Source organism: Saimiri boliviensis, chromosome 6 (assembly GCF_048565385.1).
Source record: "Saimiri boliviensis isolate mSaiBol1 chromosome 6, mSaiBol1.pri, whole genome shotgun sequence".
NCBI lineage: Eukaryota > Metazoa > Chordata > Mammalia > Primates > Cebidae > Saimiri > Saimiri boliviensis.
Genome location: NC_133454.1, coordinates 53,055,796 through 53,082,705, shown reverse-complemented (window position 1 = coordinate 53,082,705; position 26,910 = coordinate 53,055,796). Strand labels below are relative to the sequence as shown.

General features: G+C 53.6%; 1 protein-coding gene across 1 annotated transcript in view; it reads left to right on the top strand.

Moving 5' to 3' along the window:
- The window catches only part of DSCAML1 (DS cell adhesion molecule like 1), a 362,988-nt gene that overhangs the window by 255,563 nt on the left and 80,515 nt on the right, over nt 1–26,910 (top strand). Inside the window, exons 4-8 of the mRNA XM_039470605.2 lie at nt 15–161; nt 7,852–8,130; nt 11,434–11,709; nt 14,223–14,519; nt 16,183–16,455. Of these exons, the coding sequence (XP_039326539.2) occupies nt 15–161; nt 7,852–8,130; nt 11,434–11,709; nt 14,223–14,519; nt 16,183–16,455 (1,272 nt within the window). The remainder of the gene's footprint in view (nt 1–14; nt 162–7,851; nt 8,131–11,433; nt 11,710–14,222; nt 14,520–16,182; nt 16,456–26,910) is intronic.

Below are 26,910 nucleotides of genomic sequence, written 5' to 3'. Positions count from 1 at the left end.
TATTGTGTCTCCAGAAAACAGGTTTTTTATTACCTACCATGGCGGGCTGTACATATCTGACGTACAGAAGGAGGACGCCCTCTCTACCTATCGTTGCATCACCAAGCACAAGTACAGTGGGGAGACCCGGCAGAGCAATGGGGCACGCCTCTCCGTGACAGGTAGGGGAGAGGGCCTGGGCAGAATGGGGCCGGCTGGGGAGGGAGGACAGCAGGCCATCCCTGGAACTGGAACATGTCCCACCACAGATGAAGGAGCTCCCTGTGTACTCAGGGAAATCAGAGAAAGAGATTAAAGAAAACAGGTACCGAAACCACCGAGGAAGACCTCTTTGCTATGTTTTCATTTTCAAATAATGAGGACTATGAGACCCACCCTCTTTTTCCTTTTTTGCCTTCCCTGATAGGAAGCTCATAGATAAAATCTGATACTCATAGTAACTATTAGCGACGATTTGTGGGGGCGGGACGGTTTGCATTTCCTTGCTTCTAAGCGTTTTTGAATTTTTTTTTTTTTTTTTTTTTTTTTGAGATGGAGTTTCTCTCTTGTTGCCCAAGCTGGAGTGCAATGGCATGATCTTAGCGCAGTGCAACCTCTGCCTCCCGGGTTCAAGTGATTCTCCTGCCTCAGCATTCTGAGTAGCTGGGATTACAGGCATGTGCCACCATTCCTGATTTTTATGTTTTTTAGTAGAGACAGGGTTTCACCATGTTGGCCAGGTTGATCTCAAACTCCTAACTTCAGGTGATCCACCCACCTCAGCCTCTCAAGGTGCTCGGATTACAGGCGTGAGCCACCACGCCCGGCCTGAGGACTCTATCTTATCAATGAGTACACATGTATCTTTTGTGGTAGGCCACCTTGCAATGTTTGAAAACAAGCAGAACATAATTTATAAACAAAATATTTCTAAGTGGAATGAAGGATTCCTGTTCTGGGGGTGATTATAGCTTCTCGGGAGGGACAGAAGCCCGTATTTATTGAATCCCCCTGTGTATCTGGGATGCTCTCATTTGCTTTCTGTCAGATACTGTCATAGCCCTGTGAGGTGTGTGCGGTTCCCCCTATTTTTACAGGCTCCCCAAATCTTAGGGGAGCCCAGTGACTTGCCAGAGCTGTTTAACCAGTGGGAGGCACAGCCAGAATTCAAACTCTAGGCCCCTGGCCTCGGGGTCCTTCCAGCTACAGGACCCCATAGAATGGATCAGTTGAATGCCCACGTCCACGCTACAGGCACAGAGAGGAGATCCTCAAGGAAGGCTTTCTGAACAGTGGTTTCCAAAATCTTCAACCGTAATGCCAAGACCGATGTTCTTATCGGAGCCTGCACAATGCGCACTGGCATTTTCTACCACGCTTATGGCAAGGTGCTATGAAATGTTCTTTCTTTCTGTTTGGTTTTTTTTTTTTTTTATTTTTTAAGATGGAGTCTTGCTCTGTCACCCAGGCTGAAGTGCAATGGTGCAATCTTGGCTCACTGTAACCTCTGCCTCCTGGGTTCAGATGATTCTCCTGTCTCAGCCTCCCGAGTAGCTGGGATTACAGGCATGTGCCACCACGCCAGGCTAATTTTGTATTTTTAGTAGAGACAGGGGTTTCACCATGTTGGTCAGGCTAGTCTCGAACTCCTGACCTCGTGATCTACTCACCTCGGCCTCCCAAAGTGCTGGAATTACAGTCATGAGCCACCGTGCCCAGCCTGAAATTTTCTACTCTATTCTATCTTTTCCTGATTTCTATAAATGCTGGCCACAACTCTCCAAATGGATTTCACAACCTCCTAACAGTTTGTGGGTTGTGAGTTGAAAATCTCTGTCTTGAGACTGGAGTTTCTGGAATGGGGATGAACACTAGGTCAGAACACCTGGCTTTTGGGATTAGACTCATGAAGTCACGCAGCCTCTCCAGGCCTCTAGAAAAGGAACCAGACTAGGTGGCTGCTCTGACTCTGTCTGCCTCTGGCGCTCAGAGCTGTGGCCTGAGTTTGGTGGTTGGTGATGAGCTCTGCTCTGACCCACAGATGACTCTCTCCAGGACCCCTCCCACTTGTCTATCACACGTGGGGCAAGGCCAGGAGATCAGGAGCTAGGAGGGCAACAACCAGGCTGCTGATTCACCCCTGTGTCTTCAACACCTGGCCCTGTGCCTAACACAGAGTAGGTGCCAAGTAAATATTTGTGGCATTAATCAGTGCCAAGGGAAACTGTGCTGTCATATGGGTAGGGGACAGGGCTGCTCCATGCTGCCCATCTTTGTGGCTTGACTTTGAAATCCAAAGCCCAGTTTCCAAAGGGCTTGCCTCAAAATTACAGGGACTTGTTTGCATGGTGTTTTGCATCTCATTTGCATGTTTTTTCTGTGCTGTAGGAAAGGCACAGAAATCCCCCTCCTGCAGGCCTGCGCCCTTCCCCTCCATGAATATCTGGCCCCTTCATCCTCTAGTCTCCTGGTTGGACCTCTAAGAGCTTTGGAAGCACTAGGCAGGAGTCCCTCAAAAAGAGACATTGAACTGGAGGCCATGCCAGCCCTTCTGCCCCTCCTCTTTCACCACCAGCTTTCAGGAGAAGGGGCGAGGGGGAGGAGACTCACAGATAAAGCCCAAATAGAAAAGTGGGCATGAAGATGGGATGGTACCCAGACAGAAGAGGGAGGCCCCAGCACAGAGAGTGATGGCATAGGGCAGGGGAAAAGCAGAATGGAGAGACATGCACAGAGACAAAGGAAGGGAGAGAGGGGGCCTATGGGGAGGGGGCCTGTGCAGTGACGTGGACCCTGATGTGATGGGATGTAACAAGGCGATCTGCAAGCTGCTTGTCTCGGCAAAAATGCAACTGATACTAGAGCAAGCAATGCGGGGCTGGGGGGGGGCGGTGGCACTGGGGAGCCCAGAGCCCGCCTCGGGCTCACCCACCCCTCCCCAATGCACTTCCAATCCACTCCTCAGAACTGAGGGTGGGGATCAGTGCCCCGAGAGAGGCAGGGCACGAGTATCAGCTGAGATGTTTCAGTCTCTAGAGGCCAGGGCCCCGAGAGCGCCTGGGGCTTGTTGCAGGTGAGAATGGTCAGTTCATGAGAACAGAAAGCACATGTGTGGTCTCTTCAGCACTCAGTGCTAAAGTTGCTGGGGGTGAGGAGAGATAACGAGGTGTGTTATTAAGACGGCAGTTATGAAGGCCAAAGTTATGAGGCCAAAGTTTCCATCTCTGCCTCAACACTCACTAGTTTTGCAGCCTGGCATAAAACAATGTTCCAAATCTCAGCTTCCTCATCTGGAAAATGGGAGTAACAAGACATAATCCCACTGGGTTGTGGTGAGAATGAAATAGAATATCTCCTGTTAAGAAAGGCCACGCGTTGCCGGGCGCGGTGGCTCAAGCCTGTAATCCCAGCACTTTGGGAGGCCGAGGCGGGTGGATCACGAGGTCTAGAGATCGAGACCATCCTGGTCAACATGGTGAAACCCCGTCTCTACTAAAAATACAAAAAATTAGCTGGGCATGGTGGCGTGTGCCTGTAATCCCAGCTACTCAGGAGGCTGAGGCAGGAGAATTGCCTGAACCCAGGAGGCGGAGGTTGCGGTGAGCCGAGATCGCGCCATTGCACTCCAGCCTGGGTAACAAGAGCGAAACTCCATCCCAAAAAAAAAAGAAAGGCCAGGCGTGGTGATTCCAGCCTGCAATTCCAGCACTTTGGGAAGCCGAAGCAGATGGATCACTTGAGGCTAGGAGTTCAAGACCAGCCTTGCCAGCATGGCAAAACCCCGTCTTCGCTAAAAATACAAACATTAGCCGGGCATGACGGCACACACCTGTAATCTCAGCTACTTGGGAGGCGGAGGCGAAGAATCACTTGAACCCAGGTGGCAGAGGTTGCAGGGAGCCAAGATCGCCCCACTGCACTCCAGCCCGGGTGACAAAGTGAGACTCTGTCTCACATAAATATATAAATAAATAATAAAGCACACCTATAAAAAGCGTAGCTTGTGCCTGACAGGCGGAAGCACTGGACAGGCGGTAGCTGCTACTGTTATTGTCAGTGACTGTCGTTCTGTTGTTGCTACATTGTTATTCCTACTATAATCCCAAGGCTCCAGGATAGGGAAGGAGCACAACTTTCATTTTTCTGTATTTTCCAAGTTGCCGAGGCAGTTGCAAGAACAGTCTGCGCCTCCACAAAGTACAACCTAATCATAATCATTCTATACCTCTAAGTGCTTTTTTAGAGCTTACCAAGTGCTTTCAGGTGTATTAACTCACTTCGTCCCCACAGCAACTCAGTGGGATGAGCACTGTCATCTGCAGTTATAAAAGAGGAAACCAGTGGCCAGAGAGTCTGTGAGGGACTGGGATCTGATCCCCCAGCTCAGGAAGGACAGAGCCAGGTGCTGAAGCCATGCTCCTGGCGGGGCCCTAACCACCTAAACACCACAGCAGTGCTGTTCAGCTGCCTCCCCAGGGCAGCTCAGACCCCCAGCCAGCCAGCCCAGCTCCAGTGCACCCCCAGCAGTTTCTCAGGCCGGACCATCTGTCTCCCCCAGCCCTGCTTCAGTGCCAGCAGCGCCCGGTCCCCCCGGGGCTGTCGCCGTGTACACGCCACAGCATTTTACTTCTGCTCTGGAGTAATGAAAGAGGTTTCTTTCCCTCAGAATTTAATTTCACGCCTGAGCCTCGGTGATTAATTCCCTCCCCCCCCCCCCGCCCTTTCCTCCACCGCCCTGATGGCCCCTCTGCTTGTAAATTCTGCGGTGTGCCACGGAATTTGTGTATTTTGCATCAATTAAGTGTCACACTGAGTAATTCTTCCCTGGCACCGGGTTTGTTTATCCCAGCCATTCCCACCAGGATGGGGGTGGGAGAAGAGGCCGCAGAATCTGGCAGGCAGGGCGCACGGGCTCTAGATAGTAATTGTCCCACGCGTCTGCAACTGGATTGAGCGTCTAAAGCGCTTCTGCACACCTATACCATTGGTTGCCTGCAACGGCCTTGTGAGGTCTGGAGAATGTTATCACCTCTACCTCTACCGTGCAGGTGGGGAAACCCAGGCTCTAAGAGATCACAAAACTTGCCCAAGGTCACAGAGTCGCAGGGATTCCCAGTGACCCAGGCAGAACTTGCCCCTGGAGACCCTGATTCCCAGCCCGGACTCTTTGTCTAGCCCACAGGCAGCCCCTGAGCACTAGTAGGTGGGAAGAGAGCAGAGATTCTTCCCCCTAGAGAGGACAATTCTCACCCTAGCCCCTCTCTGGGGCAATTGCTGAGGGCAGAGGAAAGCTCCCATTAGTGAAGGGACCACCATCTACTCCTAAGCAAAATTTAGGATTTTAGATTATTCCATCTCAGATGCCATTTACCAAACAAGGGTGGGGGGTCCTGGCTTCTGATCTGGCTGGTCCCTGTATATCTCTGGTCTCAGCATCCTCATCTCTTCATGCCTCAAGCTCCCTAAGCCAGCTCTATAATTCCACAAGTCTATATAGTTCTGCAATGTGGATTTCCATCCAGAAAAATCAGACCACTGGCCTGCCCATGCCTGTGTGTCCCATTCATCCTCCCTAGACGTTTATGGTTCAGCAGCCTGGGAAGATAACAGCAGTAGTTTAACACTGCCTTGAGGAGTTCAGGGTCTTCTGGCCTTGGAAGGGGCAGAAGGGGCAGTACTAATGGGGGCTGCCTCTGGAGAGGCAGGTGGGGTGGCAGAGGGCAGGAGGGTCAGGGGATAGGGAGACTCCCATCATGACAAACTCTTCTATACTTTCTGAAGTTTTGCCAAGTGCATATATTATCTATTTTATCTGTTAAAACACTTTTAGCTGGGTGTGGTGGCTCACGCCTGTAATCCTAGGACTTTGGGAGGTTGAGGCGGGCAGATCACAAGGTCAGGAGATCAAGACCATCCTGGTCACCGTGGTGAAACACCGTCTCTACTAAAAATACAAAAATTAGCTGGGCGTGGTGGCATGCGCCTGTAGTCCCAGCTACTCTGGAGGCTGAGGCAGGAGAATTGCTTGATCCCAGGAGGCAGCGGTTGCAGTGAGCTGAGATCATGCCATTGCACTCCAGCCTGGGCAACAAGAGCAAAACTCCATCTTAAAAAAAAAATTAAAGCTTTTATTATTACTACTGCTATTATTACCACTATTTTTGAGACAAGATCTTGCTCTGTTGCCCAGGGTGGAGTACAGTAGCACAATCATGGCGTCACAGCTCACTGCAGCCTCACATCTCCGGCTCAGTTGATCCACCTGCTTCAGCCTCCTGAGTAGCTGGGACCACAGGCTTGCGCCACCACACCTGGCTAGTCTTGTTTGTTTGTTTGCTTGCTTTTTGATAGAGCTGGGATCTCACTATGTTGCTCAGGCTGGTCTCCAACTCCTGGGCTCAAGTGATCCTCCCACCTCAGCCTCCCAAAGTACTGGGATTATAGGCATGAGCTACCATGCCTGACCTATTAATAAAACATTTCTTTTAAAATAAAGGGGAGTTCTAAGAAAAATATGTGGGGGTCATTGATGGTGGCCTGGGGGAGGCATCCAGAAGAGGTGACATTTAAGCTGGTTTTTGAGAGATGAGTTGGGGCTGCCAAGAAGGACAGGCTGGCTGGGCATCCAGGTGACCCAGTGACCCAGCACACCATTGGAGGGTTCCATGGAGACGGGGGCCAGTGTAAGCAAGCCAGGCCCAGACTCATTGGGCCAGATCATAGACGGCCTCAGCATTCAGGATAAGCAGTGGAGGTGTGCTATGTAGGTGAGGGGAATCCTGGTGAGGTTTAAAGCAGGAGGAGGTCCCCCATGGGCAGAAAACCTAGGGAGGCCTTGGAGGGTGGGAACTAGCCCTAGAGGGCACATGGGACACCACTCAGAAATGGCCTAGGCATTGCACACAGAATTCTGCCTGCAGGGGCCATGGTTTTCTGTGGCTTCAGGCCGCAGGTCTCACAGTTGCTGGTCTCTCTTGGTTTCAGAATGCAAAATAGAGGATCATCGAGGGTGACCAGTGGGGCTTCTGGATCCTTCTAGGCTCTGGTGGAAATGCACTGGTCATTTCCGAGTCTGTCCAGAGTTCAGGCAGAAGATAGAGCAGGAATAGATAGATCGTCCTCCCATTTCCCAGTAGGCCCAGAGAGATACCATAAATTGCAAACTTGAGACATCATGACATGTACTACTTTAGAGCCTGGGCCAGAATCCAGGGACACAGCTGGGCACGGCTCATGTCTGTAATCCTAGCACTTTGGGAAGCCAAGGCAGGTAGATCACCTAAAGTCAGGAGTTTGAGACTAGCCTGGCCAACATGGTGAAACCCTGTCTCTACTAAAAGTACAAAAATTAGCTGGGTGTGGTGGTGTATGCCTGTAGGCCAGCTACTTGGGAGGCTGAGGCAGGAGAAATCACTTGAACCTGGGAGGTAGAGGTTGCAGTGAGATCACACCACAGCCCTCCAGCCTGGGTCATCAAGACTCCGTCCTGAAAAAAGGAAAAAGAATCCAGGGGCTCTGCATGGGGAAGGAGTTCTCACACACGCCCTCTCCCTCCCTGCACCACTCGCTCTCTTCCGCCTTCTTCCATCTGTCTCTTTGTCTGTCACTCTAGCCCTGAACTCCATCATATTCTCTCCTCTTCCAAGCCCCTGCTGGGAATCTCAGTCGAGGTTGCCTGGGGTTCAGTCTGGTCTGAGCACAGAAGACAAAATGCACCCTCCCTGAAATGTCCCTCTGGAGCCGCCCTGGAAACTGCTCGCTATGGGTGCCAATGGGCAGCAGGCTCCTGTCTGGGTGTTTGCCTTCCCTCCCCCAGCCCCGATGCATCCCACCCGGGGCTGGCCAGGGCTGCCGACCCTTTCTGCCTTCCAGACCCTGCTGAGTCGATCCCTACCATCCTGGACGGCTTCCACTCCCAGGAAGTGTGGGCCGGCCACACTGTGGAGCTGCCCTGCACAGCCTCGGGCTACCCTATCCCCTCCATCCGCTGGCTTAAGGATGGCCGGCCCCTCCCAGCTGACAGCCGCTGGACCAAGCGCATCACGGGGCTGACCATCAGCGACTTGCGGACCGAGGACAGCGGCACCTACATTTGTGAGGTCACCAACACCTTCGGCTCGGCAGAGGTCACAGGCACCCTCACAGTCATTGGTGAGTCAGGGAAGCCCCTTCTGCAGCCCCAGTAACCTATGAGAGCACCACAGGGGTTGGGGAAGGAGTGTGGGTGACAGCTGCACCTGTCTCTGACAGGTCCTGGGAATAACCCAAGCTGGCTGGGGAGGGCAGTCTGGTGTCCTGGAAAAGCCCTTGGCTTGAAATCAAGAAGCCTGCCTTTTGGTTCTGGCAGATAGTAACTGGACTTGGGCAAATCACATAATCACGATCATCAGCTCAGTGCCCTTCTATGTAAAATGGAAACATGGTCCCAGCCTTCCTACCTCCCAGAGGTCATGAGGCTCCAGTGGGATGAGGAGAATGATAGTGACGTGCTAGCCATGAGGGCAGGGCTTCTGGGCTTGTAGGAAGGCAGACACTGGCCGTAAACAAGCAAGTCATCTCTGCCAGGACCTTCCAGCTGGATGTCACCCTGGTCCCTTCCTATTCCTCCTCCTGCTCCTTCTAGGGGTCCAAGGAGCTGGTGTGGAGAGCAGGCGGCCTTAGCAGACCTCTGTTGCTGAGGGGTCCCCCAGGCAGGCAGAGAGGGTAGAAGCAGATGGACAAATGCCCCAGAAAGCACTCCGGATGAGGATTCATGAGACCCAGCTCACCCTTTCCCCCCGACCCACGACCCCACCTCTGCCCACACTGTGTGACCCAGCCTCAGGGTCTCCATCTGTGAAATGAAAGGGTTCCTTCTAGCTCCGGCACCAAGCATCTGACTCTCTGAGTTCCCTCCTCTCTAGGCTGTAGTGGGGCTGGGATCTGGAGATCCTGGAGGAAATGCCGTGCCTCATGGGAAAGGAATGAAGCTGTCATTCCTGACAGCATCTTGAGGGTCATTTAACATGAACAGTGGAAAGAGACTATCCGGAGGTGATGCCACCCCCCATCCTGAGAAAGGTGCACTCCTTTGACCAAGGGAGTTGACCAAAGAAGCTCTCCTCCCATCTCCCACCCACTGTGAGCACGGGACAGCAGGCTGACCAGAGAACCACAGCGCAGCCCACTCCTGGGCCTAGTGTCTGACTCCCTCAGCCCAGTTAAGGGCTGAGTCTCCTTCCCAACCGTGAAGAGAGTTTTGAGAGTTGGAGAGTGTTTATCTGCAGTGCCCGGAAGAGCGCCCTCACAACACAAACTCACTGTCAAGGTAGAAGAACAGAAAGAGCCCCAAGAAATGCTCTGGGACGGCAGTGCACAGTACAAACGCGTAGGTGAAGATGCTGCAAGCCCCACTTCAGGGGCCTGGGGGTTCCTCTCGAACAAACAAGCCCTGGACAGCAGAGCAGACAGAGGATCAGGACTGGTACCCCCTTCTTGCCCTAAGTACTATCCGAAAAAGTTTATTCCAGTATTACCTTCACCTCCTTCCCACCCTCCTGTTCTACACACACACACACACACACACACACACACACACACACACACACACACAGTGTCTCTCTCTCTCTCAAAATAGGTCAGAAGGGCAACACACCCTGAAATCCTTGGAAAATTAGCAAGCTTTTCTGTAGGTAAATGCAGTGTTCACAGCTCCTGCACCAGTACATGCAGGCAAGCAGAGACACACAACCACAGGCACACATGTTGAAAATACACCCGCTCACCTCCCCATGCACACATGCACGCGTATATGGTGCCCGCACAGCTACACAATCCCTTCACAGCAACATGCCCATATCCGAGCACACTCGCACATGTACAGCGAGTCACCACCTCCAGAGGTGAACACGCCCACACTGACCCTGAATGCATCTTCTCTGATGCCCAGTCCCACCCCTCCACACAGCAGGCTTGTTTGGACCACCAAGATTCAAGGGGAATCGACATGACTTTTCTGCATCTTCCAGCCTCTCTACAGCCTCTCTCTGCCAGCTTCATGGAGAGAAATGCAATGCTTTCCATACCCCTCAACTCCTCCATGAAGCCCCCCACGCAACCTGCACCAAGCCCACGCAGAGGCAGTGAGGAGACAGCGGCTGGCAGAGCACCGGGAGCTCCACCTGGTGCCTGGGATGAGCAGGAGGCCACCTGCCTCAGTGTGCACTGACAGCTCCTGGACATCGGGGGAAGGCTCTGGGAAATGAGCAGGGAGGACCACGCATGCAGTCATGTCTGATTTGGCTGCATCTGGCCCACACAGGCTTGCAATCTTTCCCTCTCCTGCAGGCTTTCTCACTTAGGATACCAAGCTATATAGGGAGCCTCAGCCCTCATACAGAACACCTAACCCATAGAGATCAAGGAGAGGTCATTTTGGAGCTTGTAAATGGCTTGCTAAGCCAGTTAGACCATCAATAATGACTCAGGTCTTGGTAGGCCGATGAAGCTGAGAGATCCCAACCTGTTCTCAAGCGGCCCACAGGCCAGAGGGAAAAAGAGACAGACACAGAAGAGGTGATGAAGAGACAAAATGCTCATTGTGGTGTGAGTTATACACAGGGAGGCTCAAGAAAGGATCCTTAGCCCAACCTGGAAAGGGGAGTGGTGTCCAGGAAGGCTTCCTAGAAGAGGTGACACCATGTGAAGGATGAGTAAGAATTAGGCAAAGAATGCTCTAGGTGAGGCCCTGGGCCCAGAAGCAGCACAGGGTATGCAGAAATCACAGGCAGCTTGCTGGTGTTCTGAAGATTGTATGGCTTTGGTGACAACGGAACTCCTTTAGACCCCTAGAGTCAGGTCCCTGGGGCCTTGAGGGCCTCAGAAGCCATGCTGAATTGTTTGGAGTCATGGAAGTTCTGAGCAGATGGGGGTCAGCTGGGGGAAGGCAGGGAGGTGTGCCGCATGGGTCCAGGTCGGGAGCTCTAGGCCTGCAGTGGGGCGGTGGGGGGCGGTGCCGAGCAGGGGCTCCACAGATCCATCGAGAGGAAACCAGACCAGCAGCATGTAGCAATGGGTTATCTCTGTGGGTTCGGGAGACAGCCTGCTGGGCCAAGGGTGCCTCCCGAGTCTGTGGGGTGGGTGGTGAGGAGGATAATAAGCCAGTCAAGTCTCCATCCTCCTCAAGAGCCAGAGGGAGCGTCACATTCTCACCAGGCCCAGGGACACACTTCAGGGGAGCACAGACCATCAGAACAACAAGTACTGAGAGATCCCTCAGCCTGAGCCCGCCATTTAACAAAGAGTAAACTAGGGCCTAGCGTGAGGAATTCCGCAGTCGCCGTCCACGCAAGGGGTCTGGAGGCAGGACCCCGGCCTTTTGTGACTCCTGACTACCCCCAGCCGCACTCCACCCACAGTAAGCCCTTTTTCTCTTCTTTCCTCGCTCCCATTTCCCCTCATGTCTCCCCGACCCAGATCCCCTTCATGTGACCCTGACACCAAAGAAGCTGAAGACCGGCATCGGCAGCACCGTCATCCTCTCCTGTGCCCTGACGGGCTCCCCGGAGTTCACCATCCGCTGGTATCGCAACACAGAGCTGGTGCTGCCCGACGAGGCCATCTCCATCCGCGGGCTCAGCAACGAGACACTGCTCATCACCTCGGCCCAGAAGAGCCATTCCGGGGCCTACCAGTGCTTTGCCACCCGCAAGGCCCAGACCGCCCAGGACTTCGCCATCATTGCACTCGAGGGTGAGCTGGGGAGCCAGGACAAGGTGGGGGGCAGGTTCAGGGCTGCCAAGCTCATGCCCTCCCTCCTGCTGAGGTGGGAACAGTACCAGGAGGCATTGAACCAGCGCTCACTACACACCAGGCCAGTACACCATCTCATCCCAAGGGCCCTGTGTGGAGGCCTTTCTTTTATATTTAAATTTTCTTTTCTTTTTTGAGACAGGGTCCCACTCTCAGGTCTCTCAGGTGGGAGTACAGTGATGTGATCACAGCTCACTGCAGCCTCAACATCCATGGCTCAAGCAATCCTCCCACCTCAGCCTCCCAAGTAGCTAGGACTACAGGCAGGGAGCATCCTGCAGCATGCTAATATCCAAGATTATTCTGTTCACCTGGCTATTTTTTTTTTTTTTTTTTTTTTTTTAGAGACAGTCTCACTATGTTGCTCAGGCTGGTCTTGAACTGGGGTGAAGCAATCCTCTTGCCTGGGCCGAGACCTTTTATTTTTTTAATGATGTTACCCATTTTGCCATTGAGGAAACTGTGGCTTTGGTCACTTTCCCAAGGCCACATAGCTCTGCTGAAAGGACAGAGCGGAGATTTGAGCTCAGGTCTCTTAACCATCATACCATACTGTCTCTGCCCTCGGACATTTCTAGAACTTCAGTATTACAGGAGTCTTCAGAGGCCAGTAACCTCTGGACTTGCATTTCCTCCTCCTGCCTGAGACCTCTTCAAGACAGGCTGTGTCTCACCAGCATCCTGGGTTTTACATGTTTGTTTCTCTCTCCTCCTTTAAAGCTGCCACCACTCAGTGTTTCTTACCCAGCACCTCTGAGTATGGTTGTTCAGGGTGTTCGCTGCACACATTGCCCAGCCAAGAGGGTAGGTGAGGACTGAAATCCAGCCTGCACCTCATTTGCCAAGCCATGAGCCCTGACACTGGGCTGCATTCACACAGAGGAGGCACCGCTTCCTCATTTGTACAGAGGTGCAGTGGGGGCTGGCAGAAACCCCGCCCTCACCAACAAGTTGAATGTTCCCCCAGCTCCTTCATTGCTGCCAGAACAAACCCAATGCTATTCTGTTCCTTCCAAGGATCTATTGTGACAAAGATGCCAGCCAAACCCAAGAAAACACCACAGGGACGGGATCATCCCCAGGTCTCCCCATCACAGCCTGTGGGTCCACACTCCTTGGAGGTGTGAGGTACCCAGGCACCTAAGCCCTCATTCTTCACCCCAACCAGACAAACATTTGTCTTTCTTTTTGCTTCTTGTTTCTGTTTCTTAGAGACAGTGTCTCATTGCTCTGTTGCCCAGGCTGGAGTGCAGTGATGCAATCATAGCTCACTGCAGCCTCAAACTCCTGGGCTCAAGCAGTCCTCCTGCCTCAGCCTCCTGAGTAGCCAGGACTACAGGCACATGCCACCACACCTGGCTATTTTTTTTACATTTTTTATAGAGATATGGTCTCTCTGCATTGCCCAGACTGGTCTCAAACTCCTTGGCTCAAGCGATCCTCCCATCGCAGCCTCCCAGAGTGCTGAGATCACAGGCATGAGCAACTGTGCCCGGCCCACTTTTAAAGGACTTAATGCCTATTTTAATCCTTTCTAACAATCCTGCGCGGAAGGATGGCCAGGGTTAATAATTACATTCCCGCGTTCCACGTGAGGAAGCCAGGGCACAGAGGTTAATTGTCTTGTCCAAGGTTATTCTGTTAGCCAAGACTTAAGCCCCGACCAACACTCCTCACTGCCACTGCCTCTGCAATTTCAGCCTCAGACTCAAGGCCTTGTGCTAAGGGGGCTGCGGCACCACCACCCTCTCCTGAGGTCCCATGCAGAGGAAACTGGAATCAGACTCCACAGGCCCAGGCGGTTCCATATGTAGTTCTAGGCAGTTAACTTCTGAGCTGGTGTCTTTGGTTTTTATGTTTATTTATTTATTTATTTGAGAAGGAGTCTCACTCTGTCACCCAGGCTAGAGTGCAGTGGCACGATCTCAGCTCACTGCAGCCTCCGCCTCCAGGGTTCAAGTGATTCTCCCGCCTCAGCCTCCTGAGTAGCTGGAACTACAGGCACATGCCACCACGTTGTGTCTTTATTAACAGAGGAAGAGTTGAGAGGAGCTAACATTTATTAAGAACTTACAAAGCGCTCTGCGAAACCTCTGAAATGCATTAATTTGTTTCATCCTCAGAATATCCATGAGGTGGGTATAATCACGATCACTGTTATCCCCATCTTCCATCCATAAGAGATAACAAGACAGAGAGATTAAGCAACTTACCCGAAGACCCAGAGCTAATAAGTGATTGAGGGAGGATGCAAACCCTACAGCCTGAATCCATGTCCAGCAGTAACTGGCACCTCTTGGGGCTGTGGATAGCAGAGGAACTGATGTACATGAAAGTTCTTTTTCTTATTGCGATTGCTTTTTGCCTCTGCCCCTGCTGAGGTGGGGTGGCTGGGGGGACGGTCTCTCCATGGCTTGCTGACCCTGAAGCGGGGGGGTCCTCGCTCCCTGCAGATGGCACGCCCCGCATCGTCTCGTCCTTCAGTGAGAAGGTCGTCAACCCCGGGGAGCAGTTCTCACTGATGTGTGCAGCCAAGGGTGCCCCGCCCCCCACAGTCACCTGGGCCCTGGATGACGAGCACATCGTTCGGGATGGCAGCCACCGTACCAACCAGTACACCATGTCGGATGGCACCACCATCAGCCACATGAACGTCACAGGCCCCCAGATCCGTGATGGGGGCGTGTACCGGTGCACGGCGCGGAACTCGGTGGGCAGTGCTGAATATCAGGCGCGAATAAACGTAAGAGGTGCCTGTCTACATTTAAATATCAGAATAGGTTTTTGAGTTCCTTTGCCATCTCTGTGGTTACCATTATTCTTGTGCTGATTAGTGCTTATTATTAATTGTCATTTTGATTTTAGTAGAGGTCTCTCTCCCCTCTCTCACCCCCTTTCCCCGCCCTCCTCAAGTGCCATCATCCATTTTTGTGCGAGTGTGTGCGTCTGGTACAGTTCACCCTCCTTCACCTCCCCATCCCCCCGCCCCTTCCTCCTCTCCAGAAATCCAACCAGTCCAGCCTTCCTCCTACCCTCTAGCCCATTTCCCCCCCATCAAATCTCTCTGAGGCCCAAGTATGCTAAGCACCTGCTGGTATCTGCCAGCCCCACCAGGGCCTTGTAAGGCCAACACAGGGAAGGGGCTGGGGGCCAGGCTTGGCCTTTCACATGGATGCTCACCCAAGCTGTGCTCCCTGTGTCTTCCCACTGAGCCAGCCCCCAAAATGCTCCAGGAGATGTAAGCAGCCAGGAGCCAGGGCAGCATCTTCTCCCGCAAGGCTCACACCATCAAGAGTGAGAGGCTGAGGTGGGGTGGGGGTGTCCCAAGGCAGGCAGCCTCCAAGAGCGGAGAAGAGAGGCCTAAAGGGCAGCATTCCCACATCTTAGCTCTCCAAACCACTGTTGTTCGAACACAATCTCCTCTGAAGCTCTTTGTAGCCCCATGGGGTCTGACTGGTCTTCATCTGACCCCTGACCCAAGGACAGCGGAGCTGGGAGACAGCAGGAAGGGAAGGGGCACTGATCCAGGGGCACTCCTGGCTACCATGGGGGCAGGAAAGGGAGTAAAGGTGGAGTTTTTGCTAAATTTGCCTGTGCCAGGTCTTGGACCCCCCGCAGAAGTGTGCGTTTCCCATTTGGCCACCCTCCTGCTCTCTCCTCTGAATTGCAAGGGGGACAGAGACACAGGGCTCTGCAAGATTTCCCAGTTGGGCCCCTCAGGTTCTGGATGGGGACCTGAGGCCCGGAGAGTACCTTGTACCCCGTGGAGTACTGTCTTGCTTGGTAGCTTCCGAGCCCCCCTTTCCAACCCCCAGATTGCCATCTCCCCAGCAGGCCCAGCCCAAGACACTCTCTCTCCCCAGCCAGCACTATCAGAGCCCCTTTCACAGCTCTCACAACACACATTTACTTACTGAAGGAAAGTCATCAGCTCAGCTGGCGAAGGCCTTCCTGTCGTCTTTAAGTAGTCAACGTAAAATCCTTTTGGGGACAAGATCAAAATAAGCAAGGAGAATAGAAACAACAAAATCTCCATCTTTCCACGTTAATTCCAAAATCTTAATCTCCCCATAAATGAGTACTTGCCCTCCCAAATCCCAGTCACTTCTTGGTGGGGCAGTCTGGTCCTATCCCGGTCCCACAAGGGGAATGGCTTCTGCCCCAGGCATGTATATACTGCATCTGTTGGCAATTCTTTGAAGCCAGTAGGAGTGAGTCCTGGTCACCCCCTAATTCCAGCCCATCTGTAGCTTTGTAAAAAGGTATCCCCGTGCCCCCACCCAACATCCACCCCCTGAAAGTCTCAGGGGCCAAACGTCTGAGAAGAGGACCGCAGGGTGGTGCCCGGCTGTCCCTGGCTGACGGCAGCACGTGCCCCTCCTCTCCTCCTCCTCTCTCCTGACCCCTGCGCAGGCCCCCCCAGCATCCGGGCCATGAGGAACATCACAGCAGTCGCCGGGCGGGACACCCTTATCAACTGCAGGGTCATCGGCTATCCCTACTACTCCATCAAGTGGTACAAGGACGCCCTGCTGCTGCCGGACAACCACCGCCAGGTGGTGTTTGAGAACGGGACCCTCAAGCTGACCGACGTGCAGAAGGGCATGGACGAGGGGGAGTACCTGTGCAGCGTCCTCATCCAGCCCCAGCTCTCCATCAGCCAGAGCGTCCACGTGGCTGTCAAAGGTAGGCCTCCCTCCCCAGCCAGGGCCCCTGTCCGCCTGGCCACCCAGGATGCACGGGCCCTTCCCCAGCTGGGGGTCAGGCAGCAGTAGGCAATCCTGAGTGAGCGGAAGGCTGAGCAAGAGAGGCCCCAGGTTGGCATTCAGAAAAAAGGGAGCAGGGCAGAAGACTGTGGGTGAACACAGGCCTTGAGTTCCTCTACATCCGGCTTCCTCCTCAAGCTACAGGACAAGACAGCATGCACTGCAGGTGCAGGAGGGGTCAGTTGCAGACAGAGGAGGTAGGCCGCCTCTGGGAGAGAGGCCAGGTCAGAGATGGGCTGCGTGGGGCCTCTGCCATCAGGATGGAGCGCCCAGGAACTCAGCGGGGCCACACAAGAGACCAGCAACAGGAGGCCAGGCTGGAGGGAGCATCCTGGGAGTCCTGACTTCCTGTGGGACACACAGTGCCCAGCCAGGCTGCATCTACAGGACTGGGAGCGCCCTTCCACCTGCTAGTACTGCTCGAGGCCTGGAAAGTGCTGCGTGGTGCTTAAAGGCCTCCTCCCTGGCCCGGCACGGTGACTCACGCCTGTAACCCCAGCACCTTGGGAGGCCAAGATGGGTGGATCACCTGAGGTTGGGAGTTGGATATCAGCCTGATCAACATGGAGAAACCCAGTCTCTACTAAAAATACAAAATTATCTGGGTGTGGTGGCGCATGCCTATAATCCCAGCTACTCGGGAGGCTGAGGCAGAATTGCTTGAACCCAGGAGGCAGATGTTGCAGTAAGCCAAGATTAGGCCATTGTACTCCAGTCAGGGCAACAAAAGCGAAAACTCCATCTCAAAAAAAAAAAAAAAAAAAAAAAATGCCTCCTCCTTCCTGGGCCCTTCGCATGCACCTGAGTGAGGTCTGTATTTCATGCCCGGATCTGGATCAAATGAATGAGTGAATATAAATGAGCAAACACGTGAGGGTGTGAGTCAATGACGATGTCTCCTTGGTTCTGGGGCTGTGCAAGTGTTCGAAGCCCCCAGTGTTTCAGGCCTGTCTTTGGGACTGACAGGCCAGGAGACTGTCTGGATGATGTATGAGAGGAGGGTGGCCTGGTTGCCCTAGGGCCAGGCTGGGGAGGTGGATCCCCCAGGCGTGACTAAGGAGAGGCCAGTAAAAACCAGGCCGAAGGGGTGGGGTCCTGAGTCAGCCACGGCTGTGATGGCAGAAGAGCTATGTCTCTTCATGAAGAGCCAGGGTGGACTCAGGCCTGGGGAGGATAAACGGATGGGTTGTCCTCTGCAGCCAGAGGCTCCAGAAGCATGAAGACCTCAGCTTAGGTCTCCACCTGGGAGGAAGGGAGGTCTGGGGGTCTCCAGCCACCATCCTGGGCTCTCGCAGCAGGCTGTGATGGTTACAATGATCTGCTGCTGTCACTGGGGCGGGCCCACTAGCACCCCTCACGGTGCTCCATGCTCCACGTGCACTGCCATCTTCCACCCCACAACTGCCCGCTCACCTAAGGCAGGTACCATTTCCTCTCCAGTTTTCAGAGCAGAAAGTTGAGGCATAGAAAAGTTAAGTAGGCTGGGCACCGTGGCTCATGCCTATAATCCCAGCCCTTTGGGAGGCCAAAGCAGGCAGATCATGAGGTCAAGAGATCAAGACCATCCTGGACAACATGGTGAAACCTCGTCTCTACTAAAAATACAAAAAATAGCTGGGCACGGTGGCCCACGCATGTAATCCCAGCTGCTCCGGAGGCTGAGGCAGGAGAATCGCTTGAACCCGGGAGGCAGAGTTTGCAGTGAGCCAAAATTGCACAACTACACTACAGCCTGGTGACAGAGTGAGACTCTGTCTCAAAAAAAAAAAGAAAAAAAGTTGAATAAATTGCCACCTACCGTCAGAATCTGTCCCAGGTCTGCATAACTCCAGAACCTGGGCTCCTACCAAGAATGGCCCGGGGAGGGAGTGGAAGAGACAAGAGTCCTTGAGAACTCTGAGGGCTCCTGTCACCCGGGGGCTCCCCTCTCCTGGGCATCTGTGTTGCACCAGGGCAGAGGGGAGGGAAAGCTAGGTAGCACCCCTTCCGTATCCCCAAGGGAAGAGAGGGAGGAATAGCATTGACCAGGGGAGGAAAGCTAGCTACAGGCCCATGGAAGGAAGAAAAAGAGAAGAGGAGTCCACGCCCGGGAAGGGGCCCTGGCACAGAGGGACGGCCCTGGGAACCCCCTGGCTGCTGCTTTGCCTCAAGACTGGAAGCAACATGGAACACACGCACTGCCAGCAGCAAGGGGGACATATAGGAAGCGAAGCATTTGTGGGGGAACCCTGAAGCATGTGATAACACTGGGCATCCAATGGAAGGGCCTAGCGGCCAGCTGGAAGGACTGAACAGTGGCAGTGGAAGACTGGGTCAGGACTTCTCCCCGCGCTCCTGCCATCAGCACACGGAAGCTGAGTCACACGCCTCCTTTGTGCCCAACACCCGTCACAGTGCCAGACAGTGTGTGCTTTGAACTGAAACTGAGACATTAGGCTAGGTTGGAGTCACTTACTAGGAAACCTTACTGTGAACCCAAAATAATGGACTCCCTTTTTTTTGTTTTTGAGATGGCGTCTCACTCTGTCACCCAGGTTGGAGTGCAGTGGCGCAATCTCAGCTCACTGCAACCTCTGCCTCCCGGGTTCAAGCGATTCTCCTGCCTCAGCCTCCTGAGTAGCTGGGATTACAGGTGCAGATAATTTTTGCATTTTTAGTAGAGACGGGGTTTCACCATATTGGTAAAGCTGTTTTCGAACTCCTGACCTCAGGTAATCCACCCACCTTGGCCTCCCAAAGTGCTGGAAATACAGGTGTGAGCCACCACCTCCAGCGGATTCTTATAGTGGATTCTTATAAGTGGATTCTTATAGTCTGTTTTGAGGAGTTACTAGGAAACCTCATTGTGGCCATCTGAGGCCTGGGAGGAGAGAGGAAACCCTCACAGACAAACCCCCATTTCCCTGCTGTTGTAACCAAGCCATGTGGAAGGGCATCCTGGCCACTGTCTCTGCCCAGCCCAGGGGCCTTGCCGTGCCGCCAGGGACCTCACAACCCCCAGGACACGTCCCCGCCCCTGTCATCTGTAACAAATCAGCTTGGTGACTGTGGATACAGTGCAGCCTGCCTCCTTCACACAACATCACCGGCCAGGCAGCCTAGATCCATTTCCCTTACAAGCAGTGGACCAAGAGTTTACAGTGTAAACATCACATATTAAAACGTCTAACCTTTGCTCCACTCCCTTCACCCGCCCTCACTGGTGAGCATTTGGTCGGGTTTGTTGGCTTAAAAATAAAATAATAACAGGGCTGCCGTGGGCCTCAGAGGACTCGGAGCATCCTGAAAGCTGCTTCTGCTCATCAATTATTCAGCCCCATTCAGGGAGCGATCAGTCCTAATGAATTGAATCTGATGCATTCCGTCTCAGCGACTCGCTGGGCCTGTTGTGATGGTGCTGAGCGACAGTGTCTCTGCAGCCCAGAGAGAGGAAGGGAAGCGGAGGGAAGGGGTGTGTGTGTGTGTGTGTGTGTGTGCGTGTGTGTGTGCGTGTGTGATCCTAGAGGACAGAGCCCATGCCTTGGCCACGCGTGAACCTCCAGCACCCAGCATAAGCTGTGCATAAAGCAGGCATATGTGTATGTGTGTACATGTGTGCCTGTGCATGTGTGTGTCTGCATGTGTGTGTCTGCATGTGTGTGAGTGTGCATGTGTGCATGCCTGTACATGCATGTGTGTGTGCGTGTGTGTGTATTGTGTGAGGGGGTTGTGTGTGTGCATGTGCATGTGTGTGTGTGCATGTGTCTGCACATGTGTGTGTGCATATGTGCCTGCACATGTGTGTGTGCCTGCACATTGTGTGTGTGTGTGCGTGCATTGTGTGTATTGTGTGTACGGGTTGTGCATGTGCGTGTACGTGTGTGTGTGTGTACGCAGGCTTGCATGCACAAGTTCCCCCTTCCCCATCCTCCGGGTCAAAAAATCCCAGAAATCCAGCCCGGAGACGGATGTAGTCACCTGTTTTCTCTCTAGACCAAGAAGCAGCATTGGTGTGAGGGGCTCTGGGACCCCCTGCCCCCACCACTCCAAAAGCTCAGCCCCCCTCGTCCCCATCCTTTCCCCGACTCCCTCTCCCACCTCATTAGAATGCACTTTTGCAGAAGAGCCATCAGAGCTGATTATGATCACGCTGCTTGATTAGCGGATGCGCTGTTCCAAGAACTACCCGAGGAGGGGGGGTGGAGGAGCTGCCCGTGGGCATGGCAGGGGCCCTGACTTGCAGGGGGAAAAGGGGGTGGGTCTGGGGGCAGCTCTTCAAGCCCCACTGCTGCTGCCCGACTAGGAAGTGCATCCCACCCAAGGTTCAGAGCAGAACTTGAAAGTAGAAAAGAGCAAGTGAGGGGGCAGGGACGGGGGAACGGAGCCCTGGAAGCCTGAGATAAAACTGGAAGTCTCCCATCCCAGCCCTCTGTGGGGGCAAGGGTCAGTGGGCAGGGTGGGGCTGAACCACGCTGTGCTGTGAGCTGGAAAAACAACTGCTGACTCCATTCCTTCCAGGACTGCTTGTCTTCTAATGAATTTTTCAAACACTAAGCTGAGAACAGCAGCACATACGCAACACGCGTGTGCAGAGACCTGTGTGCGAGCACTTGTGCAGATGCACCCTGGTACCTATTGCATGCACATGCAGCAAATTAACACATTCACCCGTTCACACCTGAGCACACACACATATACATGCACGCCAGCAGTTACACATACACGAGCGTTTTGTCCACCGGTGCCCTCCCATAAGGCAACGGTCCTGAGCCACAAAAGGTGGCTGGCTGCAGGTGGGACCATATGAAATATTGCCCAAGAGAGCCTGCTGTGGCCCAGCAAGGTGGGAGGAGCAGAGAGGAGAGAGGCTGGGGGATGCTTTGAGGCTGTGTGTGCCTTGGCCTATGTAACCTGGCTGGCAGTGGAGAGCCAGGCTGCGGGGGAGGTGGTGTCTGTCTCTGGTCATCGGAGAGATCCTTGGCAGGATGCTAAGAGGAGTGCACACAGATCAAACCTAGATTTGGTGGCTTTAGGGCCCCCTGGAGCTGAAAAATAATGTAACATAAAAGCATCTCTGGGCATGCAGACTGAATGTTTAATTAACTAGGAAGGCAGGGCTGCAACTGGGGTCCCTGTATGTTGGCTCTGTGAAGAAACATCTCCATTCCTGCATCTGAGTCTCCGAGGGCTTCTGGAGCCAAAATGAGGGCAGGAGGTGCTTTCTGCCCAACTCAGCAGGACCAGGACAGGCAGGTGGTGTCAAGCTCCCGTGGAGGGCAAGTGGAAGAGGGACATACCCACACACACTCACAAACACCCTCTCTCCCAAATGCCCATGCTCCCTCCCTCCCTCCCTCATTTTTCCCTAGCCGCTCAATGCTGAGCTTCCGCACTGCTCCACCCAGCCTCTGCGTTATGCCTGAGAGCATCTGCCAGAAACCCTCTCCCACCCTAGTGAGTGGGTTGGGGGTTTCTATGATCATAAGCTTAAGGGAGAGTCAGCCACCTGGCCAAGTGCCTGCTACTGGTGAAGGTGAAGGTTTGGAAGGAATCTCACTGGAATCCACAGGAAGGGGGGACAACAGGCTCCCTAGGAGGAGACGGCCTCCTTGCATTTGGGGGAGGAACCCCAAGGAAGCCGCTCCCAACAACTTCATTTCCTCAGCCAAGGGAGCCAGAGACAGAAGAGCAAGCAATCACCCGTGGGACAGACAGGGCTCGTGACGAGGATAATGACTGCGGATGTCATTCATTCGGTGACATCTACTGTGCCGCCACTAGATTCCAGTCACCGTGTTAAGTTCTATGAATACAGCTATGCTCAAAATAGACAAAAATCCCTGCCATCAGGGAGTTTACATTTTAGTCAGGAAAGGAAACCTGTGGCAAATACCCGAGAGATGTCTCCTGCACAAAGGAGAGGTGCTGAGAGTGCCAAGGAGAGGGGAGTTTGCAATTTCAAATAAGGCGATCTGGGAAGGGCTTCCTGAGAAGAGAGGGTCGTGTAAAAAAACTTAAGTCAGTTGTCATTATTCCTAAAATATGGGACTTGTTTTAACTAGAAAATCACTATCTGGCTTTAGAGATTAGTTGGTCCAACTGCTCCATTTTGCGTCTGAGAAAACTGAGTTTCAGGCACAGAGACTGGACGGTAACAAGGAGGTGCCTTGCCCGCAGTCACTTGAATGGGTAGCAGAGTCTGGAACTGGGTGTTATGGGGCCCAGACATGGCTAGTGCCCCGTCTCCATGCTGCAAGGGCAGAGAAGCTCCGACTTCCCATGGCACACACTCTGCTAGCAGGTGCAGTAAATAAAAGGCTCCATCTCAAAGAGAGATGATGAGAGACACCGTAAAATGTTTATGAGCTGGGCTGGTGGTCAGCACGCCTTCCTCCGTGTGCCACTCCCAAACAAGTGGCCATAAAAGCTTTACGATGACAGGACAGTGAACGGCCTGCCTCGACCACTGTGTCTTCTCAGCCACTCGAGCCTCTGCTTCTTTGCCATTGCAGCACCTTGCTAAAGATGACTGTGGCCAGAGCAGGGCTTCTGGAGAGAAATCCCCAGGTTGTGAAGCATTCATGCCCCCTGCATCCAGCTGCCTGCTAGGGACATGCTGGGACTCGGGGGCAGGTCTATAGGCTGGACTCCACAGTAAAGAGGGCCCAGGTCATCACCGGGGTGCAGGTGGTCAGACCCTGCTCCAGGAGAACAGCTTTCCCGGAGGAGGGAATGGCCACACACACATCCAGCTACTATCCTTGAGCACTGGAAAGGGTGCCGCTGACTCACGGTCAGAAGGCATTCCCATTTGGACACTGGCCATGTACACATATGGAGGAATCCCCACACTCTGCTTTGGAGACCCCACTCACAGTACTCCTAGGACTGAATAGGCTGGTGGAAGAGCCAGGATCCCTGGGTTTCTTCCCCCAGGCTGCCCAGTGCGTGTACTGACGGGATGTGAGAGGCTAGCCTGGAGCACCAGCCATGCATCTGCCTGCCCATGCCCCAGAAGCAGGAGTAGAGGGGAGTGAGGAGCCTGCCTTGGGCCTCTGGGAGGTCATCTGGTCATCTGCCTCCCAACCGCCCTCTGGGAGCACAGGGCCAGCCCAGCTGCACATCTAACTCCCCAGGATGGATGCTGGCTACTTTCTTCTTCAGCGGCCTCTCAGAGCTGTCGATGTTATTCAGAAGACCAGAAGGAACGACAGCTCCTAGTTGGCCTCTACCCCTTGGCTCAGCCTTTGCCCTCTCCCTCACCCCATATATTGTTTGAAAGCATGTGTGTCCTTTAACTCTCAGTTCAAATTCCACCTCCTCCATCCATCCCCGCTGGATGACATTGCCTTCTGCTCGAGCTCAGTGTCTGCATATCCAGGCTGTCCTTGTCCAGTCATCTTTGGGGAAGCATCTTGCCTTCCCTAGTCAGTGAGAAGCTCCCCGAGGCTCTGTCTGTAGCTGAAGCATGTTTCTACTTTCTCCAGCCCACACGGAGCATAACGCCTTCACAGAGCAGTATTTCATAAATCTTAGATGAATTAGTTAATTAATGAATTAACCTGCCTTAGTAACTTGCTCCATTATCTAAATTCCTCCTTACTGAGAGAGACAGTCTTCCCCTTGCCTGAACGTTCTCGCCTGATTTCACTGTCCCTATCCACTGGCTCTGTCCTCGATGGAAATGTGATATTCTGGCCCTCTGTGTCTGGGCTTGGCCCTCCCCTACCTTAGCTTTCTCCCTGCTCTGCAGAACCTTCAACCTCCTTGCTTTGCCCACCCATCCTGTTCTCCAGCCCCTCATCCTTGCCTCCACTGTCCCCTCACTCGTGTTCAAGCATCCACAGGGCTCTCAAATCACAGAAGCTGGTTTGGTGCTTTGACAGCAAGGACCTGGCCCCTAGGAAGGACCAAGGGACCAAGCCTCCAGAATCCCAAAGCATCTCAAGGAACAGCACAGAGCCTCCTCTCATTCTGGCTGAGCCCCCATCCTTTGCTTGCTGTACCCCCTACCCACCTCGCAGGTGAACTTCTGAGGTCACCCAAGGAAATGATATTCAGACATACATTCATTCATTTCCTCACCCAGCAAGCATTCATTAGGTACCTACAGTTTGCCACATGAATAAGCCCTAGTATACAAGACCCCCAGGGAGGGGGTAATGCAGTTACCCCGACGACCATGCAATACCTGCCCTAATCCAGGTGTGGACCGAAGGCTACAGGGCTGTGTGGAAGGAAGGTGGGCTTCACGGAAGAGGTGGCATTTGAGCAAGATTTGAAAGGATATGGGGCAGTTTCCCAGGAGGTCTTTGTGGGCAGGAGGACTTGGCCAGCATTGGTTCTTCTAGGCCTAAGTAAACAAGCTGGGCACCACCTCTGGGTGTCCGCTACAATCCATCAGAAAGCCCAAGGGGGCTGGGAGGCCTAGATCAGTCCTACACACACACACACACACACACACACACACACACACACACACACACATACACACACTAGGAGGGGGTCAGCAAAGCCCCAACAGGAGGTCTCAGGAATGGGCACTGGGCCATTGCTAGAGTCAGGGCTCCCGAGAAATCTATCTGAAGATGTCAAGATGTCCAAGGCCCAAGAAACCACTCAGAATACTGAGGGCAGCGTCCCACCCCGGAAAAAGAGGCACTCAGAGACTGGGATGAGGTGGTCTGGGCCATGACCAGAACCCCAGAAAAGCTGGCTGGGATTGAGGTTCCAGGTGGGTCTGGAATAAGGTGGATCAAAGCCAACTGGTGGGTGAGGAGCCCATGTGGTGGGGGATGAGAAGGACACACGCCCAGCGGTGCCCGCCCAGGCAGACTGAGGCATGGGGCTGAGGCGTTCACCGCATGCTGGAGAAGCCCAGGCTGGAGCGGAGCGAGCAGGGGGTGGAAGATGACATTGGAAAGAACAGCTGAGGGCCCTACTGAAGGTCATAGAGGCCACATCCCTCCTAAATATCACTTCCTCTGGACCTAGAGCTCCTGATGAAGAACTCTCCCAGGATGCAAAGGGCTGCCTGAGTTTTCCTATGTCCATACCTGGCTGCTCCCTGCAGGCAGCTCCCTTCTGAGCCCTGAAAGTGCAGGGGTGCCCTGAGGGCTGAGAGCCATGCATCTGATGTCCTTCCCCCCAGAGCCCATCCTCCACTGTGGCCACTCTGGATGGGCCCAGGGTAGAGAGTAGCAGGCTTCCAGGGAGGGGTGGGGCTGGTGCCTGGGAGAAGGCCAGAGGACTGTGCACAGCCTTGTAATTTAATTATTCAACTGCAGGAAGGAGAGCTCATCTGTTGGTGCTCATCCTTGGCAAGCTAATTGTCTATCTCCTTCACTCTCTTCTCCCCCACTTGCTGGGGAAGTCGCTGCAGCCTAATTGAGTTATCATAAAGATAATGGCTGATGCTCTAGCCAGAGCCGAGAAAGGAGGATCCATCTCACAGCAACTCAGGCTCCAGACAGGCCCCCTAGGGGCTGAGTTGTAGGCAGTGTTGGTAGGGGGCTGCAGGCTGCATTTCTAGCAGGGGAGAAGGCTAGGTGGATGGTGCTTTGCCCGGATGCTGTCCTGCAGAGGATAGGGCTTCCTCTCTGCTCTTTCCTGCCACCCAAGGGAGGTCACCTACAAGACAAAAAGATCTCTGGACCAGGTGTGGTGGCTCCTGCCTGTAAACCCAGCACTTTGGGATGTCGAGGTGGGAGGATCACTTGAGACCGGGAGTTTGAGACAAGCCTGGCAAGCATAATGAGACCTGTCTCTTATTTTAAAATTTTTGTTTAATTAGCCAGGCACAGTGGTGTGCACCTGCAGTCCCAGCTACTTGGGAGGCTGAGACAGGAGGATCGCTGAATCTCAGAAGGTTGAGGCTACAGTCGGCCGTGTTCAGGCCACTGTACTCCAACCTGGCTGACAGAGCAAGACCCTGTCTTTAAAAAAAAAAAAAAAGTGATCTCTTGTCTCTTGTCTGGGCATATTTGGGGCTTTCTGGGAGGAGCAACCGAGCCACATGTTAACAAGACTTGGACTTGGAGAACAGACCAGGTTTCAAATCCCATGGTCATATCTTATGAGCAGGGCAACCTAGGGCTGTTTCTTCTCTGCTCTAAACCTGAGTTTTCTCATCTGTAAAATGGGGACTTTATTGGAAGGAGGATCCGGTGAGATCGTGTGTATAAAGCAGCTGAACAGTGATGTGAGCTTCCACACGCCTGTCCTATGCTCGATGATAATGGAGTGGGGCGAAGTGGCTGAGGGCACTGTGGGAGGACCCAGACTGGAGCACTCTGGTTTCAGATGGGCAGCCGTAGGACATGCGTGGGGGACAGTCCCAGCACCACCCTTCCTCTGTTGCCACCGGGCACCCCACCTCTATCCCAGGCCCTCAGAG